The 22,117-nt window shown below is 37.7% G+C and overlaps 1 protein-coding gene and 1 long non-coding RNA gene across 2 annotated transcripts in view; one reads left to right on the top strand and one right to left on the bottom strand.

Moving 5' to 3' along the window:
• LOC309494997 (uncharacterized protein) overlaps positions 1–22,117 on the bottom strand; it is a 730,899-nt gene that overhangs the window by 142,215 nt on the left and 566,567 nt on the right. Inside the window, exons 37-38 of the mRNA XM_082164514.1 lie at positions 7,796–7,937; positions 24–194 (exon numbers count right to left, since the gene is read on the bottom strand). Of these exons, the coding sequence (XP_082020640.1) occupies positions 24–194; positions 7,796–7,937 (313 nt within the window). The remainder of the gene's footprint in view (positions 1–23; positions 195–7,795; positions 7,938–22,117) is intronic.
• On the top strand, positions 10,245–14,448 carry LOC309495025. Its single transcript, XR_014204512.1, has 2 exons — positions 10,245–11,117; positions 14,349–14,448. It is a non-coding gene; the product is annotated as an uncharacterized lncRNA (long non-coding RNA).

The raw sequence follows: 22,117 nt of genomic DNA, 5'->3' as shown, positions 1-22,117 counted from the left end.
TTAAGATTAATGTATGATCTTACTCCAGTTTCTCCAGTTTACAGTGAGGATCCTTCAGTCCATCAGAGAGCAGCGTCAGACCTTTATCTCCTATTATATTCTGAGCCAGATTCAGTTCTCTGAGGTGTGAGTTTGATCTCAGAGCTGAAGTCAGAGCAGCACAACCTTCATCTGTGATATTACACCTCGACAACCTGTAGAACAACGACACACACTTTAATCTCTCAGTTCAGCAGGAACTACACAACCACAGAGAGACTGAGATATTAAATACTAAATCTGTGTGGGTATAATGTTTTTATTACTTTTTGTTGACTTTTGCTGTATTGTGTGTAAATTTCGATCTGAAAAAATATATAAAAGTAATATAAAAATAGGGAGAATAATCACTTTTTTAGATTTAGTTGTACAGTGATCCAAGAATTAATACTACCATTGACAACAGTTCCAGCTATATAAAGTATTTAAATGCAGTGTAAAGTTTAATTGTGTATTAAGAAATATTATTGTTTTAGTGGACTCAATTAAAACAAGTTCAGAGTACTCATAACTATTGTTTTTATAAACTTAATTGAATTGAGGTAATCGGTTTCCTCAAATGAAATTAGTTAGCTTAACTTGTTGGGTTTTACAGTGCTTATTTGATTGGTGAGTGATGTAGATGATTGTGACAGAGCACTGAAAGAACAAGCAGAGAGAGAGAGAGAGAGAGAGAGAGAGAGAGAGAGAGAGAGAGAGAGAGAGAGAGAGAGAGAGAGAGAGAGAGAGAGAGAGAGAGAGAGAGAGAGAGAGAGAGCACTCTCACAGTCTTCAAACTGTCTTGCTCTCTCTCGCTCCCTCGTGCATATTAATCAAAATCCATTGAGAATTGACACGATAGTAAGCATTCAGAGATTTTTTCCCTGAATTACAGCTGTGTGTGAATTGTGCTAAAAAACCCTTATCCTCTCTGAAAGCGTTCCGCACATTCAGCTGAAAAAAAACACTTTGAATAAACAACAACAACAACTAAAAAACTATCCAGTGATTAAATGTTTTCTATGTTGACACAAATATTGTGCGATGTCCTAAACTGCCGGGATAATCACACAACGTGTGCCGTGGTCCACTAATGACACGTCCGATTCACAAACTAATGATTCCTTGAACTGATTCACCATTTAATGAATGGTTAAAACAACTGATCTGTCCAACACTGAACTCACGAGACTTATGAATCGGTGTATAACAAATCGGTAACACTTTACTATGGTTCCATTTATTAAACTCTAGTTAACTATATTAGTTAACATTAACTATTGATAAACTGCACTTCTACAGCATTTATTAATCTTTATTAATGTTAATTTCACCATTTACTAGTAGCCTACATTATTGAAATCAAAAGTTGTATTTGTTAACATTAGTTAGCCTAATGCAAATGCACTGAAGTAACATGAACAAACAATGAACAGCTGTATTTTTATTAACTAAGATTAACAAAGATGAATAAATACAGTAACAAATGTATTGCTCGTTCATGTTAGTCAGCTTAATACATTAACTAATGTAAACAAAACAAACCAGTGGTAATAAATCACAGCTTTATAATAAAAAAAAATAAAAAAAAAGAGGGCAAGAAAGGATGACAGTGTCGGTCGGCCACCACTGAAGAACAATTTTGACCCCTTAGCAAACAAGCAATTGCGCCTTCTTTAGAAAGTTAACTAGTCGCAAGTTTGCGGTAAAATGCAGTTGGGTTGTCGAGGTCAAGAGACTATAAGCTGTGAATCAAATAAACTTATTATTAACCCCCCAACCCCATCTGACATGGAACAACACTCCGCCCCGCCACCCGGCCACCACAAATTGCTTCCTAATCTGTGGGAAACACTGAAGACGACATTTAAATGCTTAGTTTTATGATCAAAGCTCTGTGATTTTAAAACATATAATGTAATGCAATACAATGATGATTGAGAGATGAACTAATAAACCTTCCTCAAAAGCCTGATGATCATATTTGATACATTTGAACATGATTTTTCACAAAAGATGTATGAATAATCAAGTAAACCTAAGTTGCTTCAGTCCAGAAAATGATCATCTTGAAATATTACTAACATTATAAAGGTTATTCTTATATTTACTTAAAAATCCGTAAAGATTTCACAGCAAAGTCACATGACCCACGAGCTGAAGGGACACGTTTTAAAATTATACTCGCCTTTTACTTGCTAAAAAACTATAAACCGTCAACCAGACAACAGAAGGCAAGTAGTAGATTGTGTGCAACAGGTTTTTGATCATGATGATAATTTAGATCAAATATGATACAGTAGGAATTAAAGGGTTAAAATAACATTATTCTAGTCTCAGTTAAGATTAATGTATGATCTTACGTCAGTTTCTCCAGTTTACAGTGAGGATCCTTCAGTCCATCAGAGAGCAGCGTCAGACCTTTATCTCCTATTATAGTCACAGTCAGATCCAGTTCTCTGAGGTGTGAGTTTGATCTCAGAGCTGAAGTCAGAGCAGCACAACCTTCATCTGTGATCTTACAATCACACAACCTGTAGAACAACGACACACACTTTAATCTCTCAGTTCAGCAGGAACTACACAACCACAGAGAGACTGAGATATTAAATACTAAGGGCCAGATTTACTAAACAGGGCAAATTATCGTGAGAGTGCAATCCCATAAAAGCGCTGATGGAAGTGGAAAGTTCTGAGTTTGATCGACTGACGAAGCGGAAGTTAAAGAACAGAGACTCAGCCGGATCATTTCCATAAAGACCAACACAATCTACCAGACGCGAACACCTCCGTGAAGTTGGCACCCCATAAAACGAAATAATCTCCAAAACTATGCCATTCGTTTGTTCTGATTTGTGCCGCAAAAACAAATGTTTGTGCTGGTTTGGTGTTTGAGATATTGAACATTATTTTTTTGGTTGTGTGACGTCACTCTCCACCCCATGCTGTTCAAATCGCCCCAAACCGGTGCCAATCGTTTGTGCCGTTAAAACAAACACTGTATCTATTTTCCTTTCGCAGATATAGCAAATTTAACTCGGGAGCTGTGACGTCACTCTCCACCCCATTTCGTCTAAATCGCACAAAAACTGTGTTGTTCGTTTGTGCCGGTTTGTGCCGTTACGATGAACATTGTATCTTTTTCCCCTCCTTAGAAATAACACATTGGATTCAGGACAGTGATGTCACTCTCCACCCCATGCCGTCCAAATCGCCCCAAACCGGTGTCGCTCGTTTGTGCTGTTGAAAGAACCATCATAAATTATTCGATTCTTTAGACATCACAAAATCTTTTTTGATTAGTGACGTCACGCAAGCAAGCCGCGCTCTCCATCCGTCTCGTCTACAAACCTGTCTGGGTCGTTTGTGCTCGCACAGGGCCGCTGATGTCATTGTTCTTTAGATATGGGAATGTTTTATTTTAGATTTGTGCTAGATATTGACATTTGGTCTTTATATAATCACCAATGCACTATATGTAATGTACTGTCACTACTCTGGCTGTAGGCTACGAGTGACTGATGCTCTAATTTTGTATTCAAATAAAATAAAATAACCAATAATCTTTTTTTTTATTGTGTAGTGTCTTAAGTTTTCTAAATACTTTTAACAGCTTACAGACATTTAAAGTCTTTCTGCCCCCTTAAAAAATATATCAGTCAGATTAAGATTTACTAAGAATCCTTTTGTGAACGAAATCAACTAATTCATTACAAAAGAGCTCGAAAAGACAACACATTCTCCAGTTATAAGAAAAGTAGCAATAACTGAACTTGGCCAGTACAGGATGGGTGACAATCTTTTCTGTGAATTAGTAAAATTTTAGTCTGTTGTTCACATTGTAAAGTTAATTATATGACTTCAGAGGATTAAATTGAACACCTTTGCCACTTGTATATTGCTTTCTGTCATTTCCTCTGTATAACTTCAAGCTTTTTGCCATGAAATGTACATTGCTGTACATATCTTAACTAATAACTTAATGTATTTTATGGCATGGCATAAGAATGTCATAGGTCTACTTTTATTAATGTGACCAATGGACGATCATTTGGACATGAAACATTTACCGGATTGCCCAAGATTAATATTGTGTCTATCAATTTCTTATTTGTTAAAATGATCCTGTAAATTGTATTGACCTGCACATGATTTTAGTAATTTTTTAGTATTTTATCTCAGAGCACATGCTTACCTTTTTCACAGCCAGATGCCCAGTTTTGTTTTCCCACTATGCAGTGCTTAGGGTAAACAAATGTTTTTAAGGGGGCAGAAAGACTTTAAATGTCCGTAAGCTGTTAACACTATTCAGAAAACTTAAGACACTACACAATAAAAAAAAATTAAAAAATTGGTTATTTTATTTTATTTTATTTTAATACAAAGTTAAAGCATCAGTCACACAGGTCCTAGTGACAGTACATTACATATCATAGTGCATTGGTGATTATATAAAGACCAAATGTCAATATCTAGCACAAATCTAAAATAAAACATTCCCATATCTAAAGAACAATGACATCAGCGGCCCTGTGCGAGCACAAACGACCCAGACGGGTTTGTAGACGAGATGGATGGAGAGCGCGGCTTGCTTGCGTGACATCACTAATCAAAAAAGATTTTGGTTTTTGTGTTGATTTGTCTTTTTTTTCCGCTTTAATGTCTTGTCGATATATTTAGTGGTATTGTCTTTACTGTTTTGTGTGATTTTTATTTATTTATTTTTTTGGGTTGTGTGTGTAATATGTGCTAAATTGTGGGGGGAAAAAATACGATTTTGTGATGTCTAAAGAATGTAATAATTGATGTTTCTTTCTACGGCACAAACCGGCACAAACGAACGACACAGTTTTTGTGCGATTTAAACGAAATGGGATGGAGAGTGACGTCACAGCTCCTGAGTTAAATTAGTTATATCTGCGAAAGGAAAATAGATACAGTGTTTGTTTTAACGGCACAAATCAGCACAAACGAATGGCATAGTTTTGGAGATTATTTCGTTTTATGGGGTGCCAACTTCATGGAGGTGTTAGCGTCTGTTTTTTTTGGGCGGTTAATAATGGCGCAAACACCAGCGGCCTGATGCAGAAACGTTGCATACACACAAAAAAGCATTGAAACGTGTGTACGCAATTTCCCACACACATATCGGGATTTGTAAAAAATAAACTAGTGTAAATGTTCGCACCGTACGGACACTCTAGTCTAGACCGTGCGTACACACTCTTTTACTGGAGTGAGTGAAGTAATGAAGTAAACAGAATGATTTAAACTGTTTTACATCTGATACACACATTTAGGTTAAATATGCCACTCTCATTAATGGAGTTAAGCACTGAAATTGTCATATGGAGAGATTATGGTCCATTTTATTTCATGTTGTGTGTTCGTGTGTGTATTTGGCACTGTTTGTTGTTTCCTTTTTTTACTTGATTTGGTGTTTTTTTTGTGATTTTATTTTATTATTCACGCTTTATTTTGGTGATTGTTTGACCATGATTTAGAATGTGGGGTAACGCCCCCGTATTCTCCTGGGTACCTGGACCACAGCTGATTAGATGGACAGCTGTTGGTAATTGCCACGCCAAGTCACAGACTGTTTGAAAAGCGAAGGAACTGAAACAATGCGTGTCTGCTACCCCGTGAACTCTGCTTGTTGCAACTCTGTTCCCCACGTTTACTGCTGGATGGTAGTCGCGATTGCCTTATTTTGTTGCCACGAGTGTTGCATGGATCATTGTTTGCTTGTGTCGAAGCCCGAAGTTTGTTGATGTGCCGGTCCTGCTATCCACCCGGTGGCTGCTGTGTGTCTTCGTCTTCTCCTCTGCTGTGCTAAGATTGCTGCCGTCCTCTGCTGTGCTGTCCTGAGTCCTGCCTCGTCCGTCCTGGGCCGGTGGTTTTGTGGAGCGCTGTTCAACAGGACTGGGAGTCATATTCGTCTGCTCCCAGTTTATTGGTGAGTGACGCCCTGTGTTAAGTTATGCTGCCTTGCCTCGTCCGAAGTTAAGATCCACGTCTCACCTAAATTGGCGAGTTCCAGTCTAGCCGCCGTAGTCATACCATTATTTTTTTATATATATATATATATATATATATTTATATATAGCCTATGCATATTTACGAATTGCAGTGATTTGATTGGGTATTGCACGATTGATAGCTCTTCTATTGTGGTGTTGCGCTTATGCTGTGTTTATCTACTGTGGAGATACTGGCGGCTTTTCTTTCTGTTTGTGTGAGTGTTGTGTTGGTGCGTGCGAGTGATTGACAGGTGGCCTGCTGTGTAGACGCCACTGCCTGGCACAAGACGGACTTGTTAGATGAACCGCTTATGGACTGTGGGCACCTAGCTACGGACTTCCAGTGGATTTTTGAATGTGTTTGTCCGATGTCCAACTTTTAAGCTTGAGTGAGAGAGATTGCGTGTGTGCGGGGCGCACCCCTTTTTACTATTGTAATTAGAGATTATAATAAATGTATTTTTATATTGAAAATGTTGTCTTGGTGAATTTGTTGTGTTGCTCCCACCAAACTAAAGGAACTTGCAAGTAAAAGATAAGGTTATTTTATTTAATAGAGTCCCAGCTCTCCAATTGGGTGGCGTAGTCGAGCTACATTGCTTGTATCACAAAATCATTGTCCAGAAGTAAAATTTTTTTTTTAAATTTAAATAGAAATATTTGTAGTGAATGCGCTGCTTTTGAACTCTTTTCCTGTGGCATGCTGTGTTTTAATGTTTTAGCCAGTGAGGATTGCTTGGCACATGATAATTCTGCTTTATATTCTGATCTAAATAGCAGATGTTCTGAGAAAATATTTCCACGCAAATAATGATCGATGATGAGCACTTGACTCCGTCTAAGCAGATTAGCAGCGACACAGACGGTATAATGACAGGCAATGAAGGACTCGCTCGCTGATGGAACGGTCCATTGGCCGGGTTGAATAAGTGCGCTGACTCAGTGCTGTACGATCTGCTGCACGCAGGAGCTGTTGGTGTCGAGCACAGACAGAGAGGAGCCCAATCATAACCACTGTCATGCTCTTCACACTATTAGGAAAATACTATTGCATTTGAAGGACAGAATGGGAAGGAAATTGTAACGTTTTAAAATTTTAAATGTTTCGTCAGTGACGCTGAGTCAGACAATTATTTACACTGCAAAAAAAAAAATATATATATATATATAATCCCCAGGACCAGAGTTGAGAACCACTGACATAAAATGCATATAAATATCAGTCATCACTCTATATCTGCCAATAACATGTCTTAGTAAGATGATATTTAAATGCTTAGTTTATGATCAAAGCTCTGTAATTTTAAAACGTATAATGTAATGCAATACAATGATGATTGAGAGATAAACTAATAAACCTTCCTCAAAAGCCTGATGATCATATTTGATACATTTGAACATGATTTTTCAAAAAAGATGTATGGATAATCAGGTAAACCTAAGTTGCTTCAGTGCAGAAAATAATCATCTTGAAATATTACTAACATTATAAAGGTTATTCTTATGTTATTATATTCTTAGGTTATTCAAAAAGTCACATGACCCACAAGCTGAAGGGACACGTTTTAAAATTATACTTGCCTTTTACTTGCTAAAAAAAACTATAAACCATCAACCAGACAACAGAAGGCAAGTAGTAGATTGTGTGCAACAGGTTTTGATCATGTTGATAATTTAGATCAAATATGATACAGTAAGAATTAAAGGGTTAAAATAACATTATTCTAGTCTCAGTTAAGATTAATGTATGATCTTACCTCAGTTTCTCCAGTTTACAGTGAGGATCCTTCAGTCCATCAGAGAGCAGCGTCAGACCTTTATCTCCTATTATATTCCATGACAGATCCAGTTCTCTGAGGTGTGAGTTTGATCTCAGAGCTGAAGTCAGAGCAGCACAACCTTCATCTGTGATCTTACACTCACTCAACCTGTAGAACAACGACACACACTTTAATCTCTCAGTTCAGCAGGAACTACACAACCACTGAGAGACTGAGATATTAAATACTAAATCTGTGTGGGTATAATGTTTTTATTACTTTTTGTTGACTTTTGCTGTATTGTGTGTAAATTACGATCTGAACAAATAAAAGGAGAATAATCCCTTTTGTAGATTTTTTTGTATAGTTATCCAAGTGTGACTTTTGTTTAAAAAAATCAGGCCAAATTAATACTACCATTGACAACAAAGAACAAAGAAACACACACACACACACACACACACACACACAGTGATTGTCCTCAGACTTACTCTGCTGATCTGGAGGCTTCAACTACAGGCAAGAGCTTCTGAAGAACTTCATCCGGTGACGTGTGGTTTTGGTCTTGACTGGTGCTTATGTATTTCTTTAACTCAAACTCATCCAAACACTCTGAGGTTAATAGAGCAAAGACAACAGCTGACCACTGTGACGAGGACAATCTGGTGCTTGAAAGACCTCCAGATCCGAGACACTCCTGGATTTCATTTACGAGAGAATGATCACCCAGTTCATTTAAAGAGTGGAACAGATTGATGGATTTCTCTGGTGAGGGATTCATTCTTATTTGTGTTTTAATGTGTTCAACCGTTTTCTTTTTACTGTACGATATCTTTCTAACATGTGTCAGAAGGCCTTTCAGGAGCGTCTGATTGGACTCTCGCGAGAGACCCAGAAGAAACCGCAGGAAAAGATCCAGATGTCCATTTCTACTCTGCAGAGCCTTGTCCACGGCTCTCTGATGCAGGTCAGATATCGTGTGACACGTGAACTCGTGTGCATGTTTTGAGCTGAGGGTTTCATTGAGCACATCCCTCTTGTACAGCAGGAATGAAAGCAGCACATAAAGAGCTGCTAGATGCTCCTGAATGCTCAGATGAACAAAGCAGAAGACTTTCCCCTGATACAAGCCCAACTCCTCTCTGAAGATCTGAGTGCACAATCCTGAGTAAACTGATGCCTCTGTCTCATCAATGCCACACTCTCTCAGGTCTTCCTCATAGAAGATCAGGTTGCCTTTCACAAGATGCTGGAAGGCCAGTTTCCCCAGTTTGAGGATCATGTCTTCATCCTTCACTTTCTTCTTATAGTCCTTCTCATGTTTGATGTTGGTCTGAATGATCAGGAAGTGTGTGTACATTTGAGTGAGAGTCTTGGGTATTTTTCCTTTCCATGATTTCCTCAACATCTTCTCTAAAACAGTGGCTGAGATCCAGCAAAACACTGGGATGTGGCACATGATGAAGAGGCTCCTTGATGACTTCAGGTGTGTGATGATTTTATCGGCCAGACTCTTTTTACTGATTCTCTTCCTGAAGTATTCCTCCTTCTGTGGATCATTGAATCCCCGTACCTCAGTCACTCGATGGACACACTCAGAGGGAACGAGATCGGCTGCTGCTGGTCTGGAGGTGATCCAGATGAGAGCAGAGGGAAGCAGATTCCCCGCAATGAGGTTCGTCAGCAGCACGTCCACTGAGGCTGATTCAGATATATTACACAGTTTCACATTAAAATCCAGAGACAGACGACACTCGTCCAGACCATCAAAAACAAAGACCACTTTATATTCATCACTTAATGGTTTCATTTCTTTTGTTTCAGGGAAAAAGACATGCAGAAGCTCTGAAAGACTGAGTGTTTTGTCCTTCATTAGGTTGAGCTCTCTGAAAGCAAGTGGAAACATGAGCTGGATCTCCTGATTCTCTGTCCCTTCAGCCCAGTCCAGGATGAACTTCTGCACAGAGACTGTTTTTCCAATGCCAGCGACTCCCTTTGTCAGCACAGTTCTGATGGGTTTGTCTTGTCCAGGTAAAGGTCTAAAGATGTCAGTGCATTTGATCGGTGTGTCCTCTGTTGCTGCTCTCCTGGATTGAGTCTCAATCTGTCTCACCTCATGCTCATTATTGATCTCTCCACAATCACTCTCTGTGATGTAGAGATCAGTGTAGATCTCATTCAGCAGTGTTGGGTTTCCCTGCTTTGCTGTTCCCTCATAAAGAGACTCAAACTTCTTCCTCAAACTCGATCTGAATGTCTTGAGGGCTTCAGCATGTTGATGGTCACTGCTGTAAGATTAATAAAAGTGTTAAATAAATAATATACATGCATAGAATTAAGATATTGTATTGCCCCAGGATCCTGCTATGTAAGGGTAGGGACACACCAAACCAACGTCAAAGAACTAGCTCTGATGAAAGCCGACTGTGCCGACTACATACACGTTTTGCGCCTGAGTGAAATATACACACATTGTACCAAGATATTTTATTGTGTCAGGATCCATGACACTATGTAAGTCTCTTTGAATAAAGGCAAATTAAATTTACTGCTTGTTTGGAAAGGAGACTTTGTCACGTTTGAGACTATGGGGAAATTTGAATGGAAAGATCGATGCTAAATAAATATGCAAAATAAATCCCTGTTCCATAATAACACTCATAAATGTTGCACCATTTGAAAGAGACCAACAGCACTTTACAAAAAGCATTACAATAACACATATGGCAATAATTACATTCACATTACATTACGCTAAATGCAGTAATACTGCCATGTTGTTTCAGAACATTTGTAAATAACATGAACTACTTTCGAAGGTTTCGTAACTATTTATACCTTAAACCATAAACACAATACAAATGTCACAGCAGTCTGAGTGCGCCGCAGCTCGTGTGACGTCATTTCAACTACGCAGCAAAATAAAGGTCTTTAGGAAATAATACAAAAATGTAAGTCAGAGGGTAATTTTGGTGACATATTTAAAAGCTACATTTGTTATCCAGTGGTTTGTTGATATATCAGCGTTATAAGAGCATACAATGTCAATTTAGTCTATACTGGTTTTTTTTTCAACGTCCTCACTCCATCCCTGTAGGTGGCGGAAATGCATCGAGATCAGTTTGCAAACCTCTAAAAAATATAAAGAATTAGAAATACGTTTTCGCATATTAGAGGAGGGAGGATTTGCAAAGCATCTCCGATCTGGATAAGCGACAAAGGGTCGATCCGCTTAAAGATGTGATAGTGCTGGATTATCATAAGCTCGGAAGTGAAAAACGTAAACAAACGCGGCACGTGCTTTTAGCGCGTAATATATGTGTGTGTGAGACAGGCTTGTGCACAATTCAGAATTGAATTGAGAATGACTCCTTAATTCCAATTCAATTCTTGAATTTGAATTGAATTTGAATTGATGTCAAAAACAGGATCTAGAATTACAATTCGAATTTGAATTAAAGGAAGCAAAAATTCAAAGAAATTCATATACATATTTTAAGTGAAGTGTTTAACAATGAAGCTTTACAGTATATGTCAGATAAGATTGCATTATAAATGATATTAGTTTGAACTACTTGTACAGATTACATTAAAAGGATGTGTTTTCCCCCAGCAATGAATGTTAAAAGCTCTAGTCACAGAACAAATAATTAAGTTTGATTTATTGTAATTGTAATTTTGTGGAACATGATGGAACATGACTCCATTTCCCAGAATGCTTTACTTTAACAAAGTATTTAAAATGGTTGCTAAACAATTTGAGGTGGACATTTGTTTGAAAGCACAATTTGATGGGCAACACTGGACTTTTTAAGTTTCAGAAGTCCCTTACAACTTCACTCTGCACCTGTTGAGAGAATCTTTAGTGTTGCAGGAAAGATATTCAGACCAGAACGGTGCAGACTCAATGATAACACATTTGAGGAGCTATTGAGAATTAGATGCAACAGTGTTCATCAGTAATTTTTTGCATTGGAATAAATGATAACTGCATTTACAACAACTTTGTGTTTGTGTGATTACTTTGAAATGAAAATTAAATTGGAACAAAACTAATTAAACAACATTGAGGGGGTAATTTATTTCAAGAATTTGATCAATATCTATTTTAGAACAAAATGTATGCAGGATTGAGGAGTAAATAGTAACGTGAAATGAAATTTCTGTTATTAAATTACAAAATTAATGTAATTGTATTTAGTTGTATTACTGAGGTAAAATGTTTAATTCAATTAGGCTACGTTCACACTGCAGGGCTTAATGCTCAATTCCGATTTTTAGAAAAAATTTAATTTTTTTGCAAGGCCGTTCACATTTCCAATTAAATGCGACCTTTTGTGATCTCCTGTGTGAACGTGAAATGACCCAGAAGTGACCCGCATGCGCAGGAGAGTACTCAACGGTCAACGACGTCACTTGTTGTTTGCGGAAGTAGCTAAACTTTAACTGTGACTCTCACACACACACACACACACACACACACACACACACACCCACCCACACACGAGCGCGCGCAGCGACCGTTACACAAGAGCCAGACAGCAGCCGCTGACCTATCTAATATCAGATTCAGCACAAATAAGTTAACATAACGTATATATAATGGCCGTGGGCTTTAAAAAAAATTTTTTTTTAATTAACGGGCTCGTCGAGGTCGACCCGTTCGGCAGATTTACCTCAGCTCGACGAATATGCAGTCCGTTTTCAAACCGACGACTACTTCAACGCAGGATTATGACGTTTTTCGCGTATCAATGACGTGCGGGTCGGATACATGCGACCTGGCCGTTCAGACTGAAGTCGCATTTCAAAAGATCGGATATGTATCGGATTTGGGACCACATACCCAAGTGGCCTGGGTCGCATTTGAAAAGATCGGATCTGTGTCGTTCAGACTGTCATGAAAAGATCAGATACAGGTCGCATAGGGGCAAAAAAATCGGAATTGGGTCGTTTCAGCCTGCAGTGTGAACGTAGCCTTAGTTACTAATCAACTTAAAACGAAATTGCTTTGCATTGATAAAGTTATCCAAATAAAGTAATCAAAACCACATTTATAATGGGTAACTAATAACAGTAAGCAATAACATTTCCAAAGTAACCTTCCTAACACTGAATGCATGCGAGACTCAACACATTCTTTCTGTTGTGTGCAAGGGCGAAATTGTCAATCACACATTGGGGGGGACAGCTGTGTACTTGGTACCTCTAGGGGGGTCCGGGGGCATGCTCCCCCGGAAGAAAATTTTGTACATTTTAAAGGTAAATTCATTAATCTGGTGCACTTTGAGTCACCCGAATCCACTGTTAAAAATAAATAATCCACCCGCAAACCGCCCGAACCTATGATATTCTCTGATTTAGATATCTGCATCTGATCATCACATTACAATTATTCAAATTCTTAGTGTTAAGCATGATAATATGGTAACATATCACACTGACATGCTGATTTAAAATGAACATTTATTTAAAATAAAAGTTCTTCTTTTGGCAAAATTATATTTCCTTAATAGCCTAAACAGAGGCTTTACTCCCTTCAAACTTAAAATTGTCAATTTTTCATTACATCACTGTTTGAAAACACTCAGAATAGTTTTTTGTACCTTTATAAAGGGCATTTTCCCCCCTAATTTTATTAACTGTATGCTCCATCTTTCATTTCAAATTCTTAAATTTGATAAATATATCCAATTAAAATAATAAGACACTAGGCTGTTACCAATCAAATTAAATAATTTACATTGAAAAATTATAACTGTATTAAATTAGATTATTTTAAATATTTTTATAACTGCAACAGAACCATCACGGTGGGGAAAGTGTATCTGACCATGTGACTGTCTGTCCGAGTTTTGTCGAGAGCCGGAGGCGGCACGAAATTTGACGGAGGCAGCCGCCTTATAATTCTTTATGCAGGAAAAACTCTGGCAATACCCATAAATGGAAACATACATTTACAACTGTACTTCGGTTTCTCTGCGAGGACACCGCCGTCACCTGCCATATGAGATCTCACCATGTGAGACGACACCGCCGTCACCTGCTCTGTCAGATTTCGCGCTCCTAACTCTTCTTCTGTTTGGTTTTTCCTAACTCACTGACGGTGCACGAGCTACTAAAGGTATAGGGAAAACATGACATGGATTTCAGGAGAAATAGGTTTTGTTATTGTATAGTGTAAGGCCAGTCGAATGGATTTGGGTAATGGACCGGCCGGGATTTTATATTTTCGGAGCTGGAAAGAAAGACATATTTGCAATCACATCGATATTGCCCGCATAATCATACAGTATGATCAAATATTGGGGGGGACAAATTGTCCTTCTTTGAATATTGGGGGGGACGTGTCCCCCTGTCCCCCCATAGAATTACGCCTATGGTTGTGTGACTGTGTGGAATTTCTTTGAATTGCCATGAATTTAATTCCACTTCCTGTCATTCAAATTCAAATTCAATTCAACGTCCTGTGGCGCAGAGTAAATTCAATTCAAATTCCAATTCATGAATTGAATGGAGGGCAATTCTGAAATTCTGAATTTTGCACAAGCCTGGTGTGAGAGTTGGCATTCAATCAGGCCAATAAATGGCACGAATATGTTCATCTCCGTAAACGTGGCAAAGTCTTGTTACCAAACAAACAGGAAAAATTCAGGTGTAACAGCTCATATTTGATAAAGTTTGCATCATTACTCGTTATTTTTCTGTTTATTACTGTGAAGCAGCTTTGAAACAATCTGTATAGAAATAAATGCTGATATCTGCCTGGCATTCTCATAAAGATGGAGTGTATTAAAGATGAGAGTGAAGACATGAGTGATGCAAAAGCATGCAGAGTGAAAGATGAAGATACTGAAGAACAAATAGTTGGTGAGTTTTCACTAATGAAACGGTGTTAAGTTCAAATAGAGTTTGTTTAGAAAACCATGGCAGTAGTGGAGACTGGGGAGTTTTGTCCATGCTTTTATGGCTCTGTCTCAGTGTTTTTGCCCTGTCTCAAACTCAAACTTACATTTGGAATTTCTCCTTTCTATTAGTTTTACATGCATGTGCATGAATACTTTATTAAATTTCAGGTTGCAAAATACAAATGAAATGGCAAATGAATAAATGTGAATGTTTATTACAGCACTTACCAAAACCCAGGATCAGTGAGTCCATTAAACTTCCGTGTAGGATCTATTGACTGGTCACTCTTCATGGACACACAGCTGGCTTCTGAAGGGTCCGGTCTGAGCAGTGAAGATAAACACAAATTAATACAATTCACACACTCTTATATTAAATCACTTTTGTAAGGGTTGATTGTTCTAGGTGACTGAATAATTTAATTAAAACACATTATGCTGTTGGAGACAAAACAGCAAGTGCAACTGTTATAGTGGTCATATTCACAGATCAGACTTAAGCTTTTCATTCTGAAATGCATTGAATACAGCAGTGGTTTCCAAACTGGGGGTCATCCAGAGTAGAGGCCGACCGATATATCGGCATTTTCCAAACTATCGGTATCGGCATTTATAATGGCCGATAAATGAATATTTAAAAAATAAAATAAAAGCGGACGAAACACCCTTCAACCATGTTATGAGTGTTGGCGCTGCATAGTTTGTCCACCAGAGGGCACTATACAAGGAAGATCGCTAACATCAATGAGCTTGGAAATCACAACGAACTTATTCTGCCTAAATAAAGTAATGATTACTGTAATTATAACTAGCATATCTGTAGTTCCAGTCTCTGCATTGTAAAATGTAAGTTAGGCACGTGAGGAGTGAACATTTAGACATAGAGAAAAAGTATCAAACATAGCCTGTGCATAAAAGTTCGCTTTTCTTTTACACGTGTGTGAAATCCAAGTGTGCGTTGCTGACTTCGTTTAGCCGCAGCATTAACGAGTCACATAATGTTTTTAGTGCATCACTAAGTAGTAGATTTTAGAAGGAAGGCAGCAAATGATGATTGAAAATGGTTTGTTGTAGCTTGATGGAATAGATGGATAGAATTAAAAGAGTGCAGGTAAAGGGATAAGCAAGTTGACATTGTAATTATAAGGTAGCTTATAACATTGACATTTGGCAGACGCTTTTATCAAAAGCGACTTACATTGCATTTCAAGGTACACATTTACAATCTTATCAGTTCTTCACACACACACACACACACACACACACACACACACACACACACACACACACACACACACACACACACACACACACACATTATTACATAATTTAATTATTACTGTCAATATTAATAATAATAGTTTACTTTTTTTGTTCAAAGGACTTTAAGTTTCATATCTTAAGTTTGTATTTTTATTACATTATATTTATCAGAACTTTAATATATTCTGTTCTGTTGTGACAATAAAACAAACAAGTTTATTTTTAAACTGCATTATCATATTATTTTAGTAAGGCTGAGGACTCTTAAATAACGACAAATAACTGATGTTAGGGAAATCTGTTCATGTTTTGTAACGCGTTTCTGGATTTTTAAAAAATATATATATCGGCCGATATATTGGAATATCGGATTTTTAAATCACCAAATATTTTTATCGGTATCGGCCTTAAAAATCCTTTATCGGTCGGGCTCTAATCCAGAGTAATAAAAGGGAGGGCGCAGCAAGACTACTTTAGAAATATAGCTGCGAGCAGCAATTATCGGGGTTCAAGCGGTTTAAGGCCTTTAAGCACATGCGAAAAAAGAAGCGTTTTATTTAGCAAGCCTGTTATCATCTCAGTCATAGATGGAAATGACCATTTACGGTCAATACAGGAAATTTAGCATAGGAAATATATGGATTTAAAGTTTTTTAACAGTTAACAGAAATTCCTTGGCCAATGGCGGACATGTTTTTGAGATCCGTCAATGTATGCATAGACAATGCAATGCAACAGACACAAGGCAACTCGGACAAAGACAATACATGACAATTTTAAAGCCCTCACTATCTGCGAACACACTGCAGACTCACTCTCGCTCGTATCCGAGGTAAATCATCAACACTATCATCCCTTACATGTGTTTTGTTGAACTAAATACATTGTCATCTTCTAAAGCGCATGCGCAGGTTACTTTTCTTCCTGATCAAGTGCACACCACAGTCCGTGTTGCTTTCACGTTCACGTGAATCGTGTCACAGTTCGAGTGCAACCGAATAAACTGCCAGTGTGAAAACACCCTTAATATCTTCTTTTATCTTCAGTTGATTTCTTTCCTTCAGTTATTCTGCTTGTTATCATCAGGTGTCTTCAATAATGCTCAATTATCACTCAATTATCTAATTTATCAGACTCTAACACCGGCCGTTTTATTCCGGTCGATATGTCCCCACCACTTTTTTGAAACATCTCGCTGCACGGATGTACCCAATGCAAATATTGTACATAATAAAAAAAAATATCCAGTTGATTTTCGTTTGTGTTGAATAAAAGTGCTCTAAGCCAGTGGCGTGCACAGACCTCCTCAGGGGGAGGGGCGGATGGACCCTAAATGTTTTTTTGTTTTTTTACATTTATTTATTAGATAAATCACCTGTATATAAAGCAGTACCCGTCTGTCTGTTGTGGTTTTAAATATTTTAATGACTTCCTCACAATTAATTGGAATATCTCGCTCGATGGAAAGCAGCATTAGGTCAGAGAGCCTCTCTTCATTACAAAGGAAAAGACGTTGATACAATTAGAATGCATAACAAACAAAAATAGGGAAATTATGATAATATTACTAAATATTATTAACTTTACCAAACAAAACAGTGAGATTCAAGAGGGTAATTATGAGGAATAGTTGTGTTGATGTTATACATTTTATGCATGTATTCATGAAAGTGTTAGCCATCATGAAATCAGGAACACTTTACAATAAGGTTTCATTAGTTACATTTGTTAACATGAACTAATAATGAACTGCACTTCTACAGCATTTATTAATCTTAGTTAATATTCATTTCAGCATTTACTTTAACATTATTAAACACAAAAGTTGTAAACCTAAAATTCTCGGGACAGCAGCATGTGTCCAAATTTTAATCTTAACCGTTCTATTTCATCAGATACGATCTGTAAACAGGGCTTTAAGTGTAAAATACCGAACTTGTCCTTTAACAGTAGTTAATGCAATGACTGTGACATAACATGAACTAACAATTAACAGTTGTATTATTAATAGGCCTACAGTAGCCTAACAAATGTTTTGCTCATGGTTAGTTCATGTTAGTTAATATGAATAATAAACAAATGAACCATATTGTAAAGTGTTACTATGAAATAAAATATATAAATTCTTTACAATTTAGAGTTGGACATGGACTTAAAATGTCCGTTCCCTAGATGTATTTCCCCAAGCTAATAACACTTGCTATGGTCTTGGATAAAAACGAATGACACTGTCAGACTCAGAATGCGGCTGACATCGGACATTTTATTATAGGTAGCTGCTAAGCATAACTCGTATGCTGACGCAACTTTTACAGTAGCATGGTAGGATAATTTTATTTTTATTTTTTTTATTAGTATTAGCTTATATACTTTTCCATATTAGCTTAATGTTACCTGCTGCTCGTGTAGTTTGAAGACTCGTGGCGAACTGCTGCGTATTTAGCGCTGCAAAGGAAACTCCGCCTACCACTTCACCTCTGCCAAAGTTCCGCCAAAAAAAAGTTTTATATAATTTTATTTTATTTTATTATTGTTAGTGGCAATGGTGTATAAGTGTATTGTTATTTATTATAATATTTATAATAATAATTATTATTATTTACATTTATCAGAGAGGGGCGCAATCACTGATCTATTTAATGATCAGTGGGTGCAATACATTTTGAGACAAAAGGGGCAGGGGCTTGAGCGCCCGTCTCTCCCTCGCGCTCGTCATGCAGCATCACTGCGCGCTGTGAAGGTGTGTTGGGGACAGTCTAAAACTGTGGAAACAGTCCTCCAGAAATTGGACCTGAATCAGTATACAGTGCACCTTATGACCCATGGAGTTAACTTGAACTGCGTTTCTGTCAGTTCGTGACTACAGCTCGTCAATATACAAAGTTTTTTGATTGATCCATTATACAATCCGCCTTCATTTAGCAAGTGCACTTGCGCAAATTTTTTTTTCAAGTTCAACATTTTTGTTGTTGTTGTGGATGCTGCTGATAAAACAGCTTGGCGAGACTACAAATATGCATGCATTTGTTTGTGTGTGTGTTTCTTTTGTAAAAGTTTCCCCGGATATACTTCCCTATTTAATGCACAATTTTCCTTAAAAATTATATTATCAGCATTACAATGTGAGTAAATGTAGCTGTGTAAAATGTAAGGGATGATGCCACCCTTACAGAACAATGTGTATTTACGTTTTACATTGGATCATATTTAATGGCATGGAATTACAGCGTAATTAGTGTTAGCTCACTGTCTTAGCCTTTTTCAGTTTATTAGGGTGAGGTAAATTGTTAATAGTAGAGATTCTCATTCCTTTATCAGAACACAAAAACTGGTACTGTTTTGGAGAGAAATTGGGTATTTTTTAATCTCTCTATTTAAAGCAGGGCTATGCAGTTTCGGGAATTTCTTCGCTGTATTCTCGCTTTTTGCTCGCAGGTTTCTCTATAGAGCTCCCCCTACAGCTTTGGAATAGATATTTGACAACATTGGCGAAAAACTCGTTGGCGACTCTCAGATACCAGAGACTAGTAGATCAATGACATCAAAGCAGATGGGACTTTCTATAAAACGTCTTCTTCATTCGAGTTCGAACAGCGTGAGGGAGCGCAATATTGACAGAATTTTAGCAGATTTTTTTGCCGTAAAGCAATTCGTTACATCGCGAGACCTGATATCACGCGATACTTCCTGACGCTGAGGCCGGCGGCCTGCCGGGCCAAAGTTGCAAGGGTGGTTTTTCGGCTCACAGGCGCTTCGGGGGTGCGAGACGACCACCATTCAACCAGAAAAAAGTCATATAACTATTCCAATGACTCCGAAGCTGTTCGGTTAAAGGGGTGGTTCGGGATTTTTGACATCGGACCTCATTTTTAAGTCAGCCTGGTTGTTATTCATCAGTGGAGACATTTAAAAAAAAAAATTATCCAGTCCTTATATTTGGATAGTTAACCGATGCTAGGCTAGCGCGAGTCAATGGTATATGTTAGCCAGCCATTAAAAAACGTTTTACCCACTCCACAGTGCACCAAACGCAAATCAATTATAACACTAGACTATCGATGTATATGTCCGTTGAGAGAATAATGTTAGAAATCAAACTTACCTTTCATCACATTGCATTAGTTATAATTTGTTCCCTGTAATCATAAGCCTTGTCTACAGCAGCAGCGGAGTGATATTGATTACCTAGGCAACCAGTACACACATGACACCGGTACACACATGACGCAAGTGTATTTACAGTGCGCTTCTGTTCTGTGTTTACTTTTTGCCGCATTACTAACCAGAGCAAAGTAAAATTCCGCAGCTGCTGAGAAACTAGTTCCTTTGGGATCATTGAGATGAAAGGTAAGTTTGATTTCTAACATTATTCTCTCAACGGACATTTGCATCGATAGTCTAGTGTTATAATTGATTTGCGTTTGGTGCACTGTGGAGTGGGTAAAACGGTTTTTAATGGCTGGCTAACATATACCATTGACTCGCGCTAGCCTAGCATCGGCTAACTATCCAAATATAAGGACTGGATAATTTTGAAAAAAAAATGTCTCCACTGATGAATAACAACCAGGCTGACTTAAAAATGAGGTCCGATGTCAAAAATCCCGAACCACCCCTTTAAGGTAAAAAAGTTACTTAGTTCACCTTTAACCCATCTCAAGGTGTGTGATGCTGAACTATCGTGTGAGTTTCTAAAGGTTTTTGAATTCTTTGCACAGTTATGAACATTGATATTTTATGTGCAACAATAGCATGCACAGAGTGCATTTTAAAAATGTGGATGATATTCTTCAATATTTCTGACAAAGATAATGTGAATTACAGTATGAGCAATGTTTTTTTTACTTTATTAATTGTAGTGCACAGTGTTTATTATCAGGGGGTAGAATCCGCAGCTCAGTACTCACTACTCACTACTTATGAGTACTTTTAAATAAGCTACTTTTTTACTCTTACTCAACTAGTTATTTGGACAAGTACTTTTTACTCTACTCACACTACATTTTTTGGAATGTAATGGTACTTTTCCTTGAGTATGTTTTTTCAGTACTTTTTCCGCCACTGCCTCTGACACGCTTAACCAAAATTCTAACACCAGGCCACTAGGGCTGGACCCGAATATTCGAATATTCGTTCGGTGGGTTGGTATTCGATTTGAAATGCGAATATTCCTTTTTTTTTTTTTTTTTTTTTTTGCTCTCCTGGAATCCCCCACGATTCGCGCTTGAATAAGGCCGGCGACACACTGGCTGCGTGGCGTGTCCGTTTTCGGCTCCCATGTTAACATGTTGGAGTTTGCACACTGCCTGCGTGAGACACGCGTCTCAGGCGCACTCGAGCCACGCGGAAAACGCGTGCATGCTAAAGATAGAACCGACCCCAGTGTTCCAGCAATGGGAGTGTTTTCTCGCTGGAGCGCAGAACAGCGGAGTTTGTAGCCTATGGACCGAAGTGCATGCCTGAGCTTGTTTTTTGGGTTAAGCTGCGTTGCTTTGACATTGTGGAAAATAGAATAATAGAAACAAAATGTACTATCCTTTTTACCCGTTATTATCAATCTAAATTAATCAATCTAAAAATAATAGTTTTTAATTTAACTTAATTTCATTTTTCTTTATTTAAATTTCGTTTTTCATTATTTAAATTTTGTTTTTTTCTTTATTTAAATTTTGTTTTTCTTTATTTAAATTTTGTTTTTCTTTATTTAAATTTCGTTTTTTCTTTATTTAAATTTCGTTTTTCTTTATTTAAATTTCGTTTTTCTTTATTTAAATCTACCCTTTACTGTGTCAGTAATTTGTTAGTCAGAAAAATATTAGACTACCTTATTAAAAGTATTGCTTAAGTTAACAGACCTGTGTGTGTGCGTTTTATATCACTAGTGCAGTGTCCGTTCTCGAAGCATATAAGCCCTGCCCGCGTGAGGTGCGCTGCTTTCCGCTCGCGCTGTTCTTTAGTTTACTAAACGTTTATTAATTCTGAATGTGTCGTGTCTCGCGTGTCCATCTACATTGCACCAAATGCGACACTGCACTCCCTTGTGAAGTCGATTGGATGAACGGTTCTCGAAATAATCAAAATGCAAACGGACATACAGACTCTGTGAGAATTTTGCCTTTATTAGAGAGAAGAATATGTTCAGCCCCCT

This window comes from Leuciscus leuciscus (assembly GCF_965113295.1).
Source record: "Leuciscus leuciscus genome assembly, chromosome: 3".
Taxonomy (NCBI): domain Eukaryota; kingdom Metazoa; phylum Chordata; class Actinopteri; order Cypriniformes; family Leuciscidae; genus Leuciscus; species Leuciscus leuciscus.
Note: the sequence above shows the minus strand (reverse complement) of the source record. Positions and strands in the feature narration are given on the sequence as shown.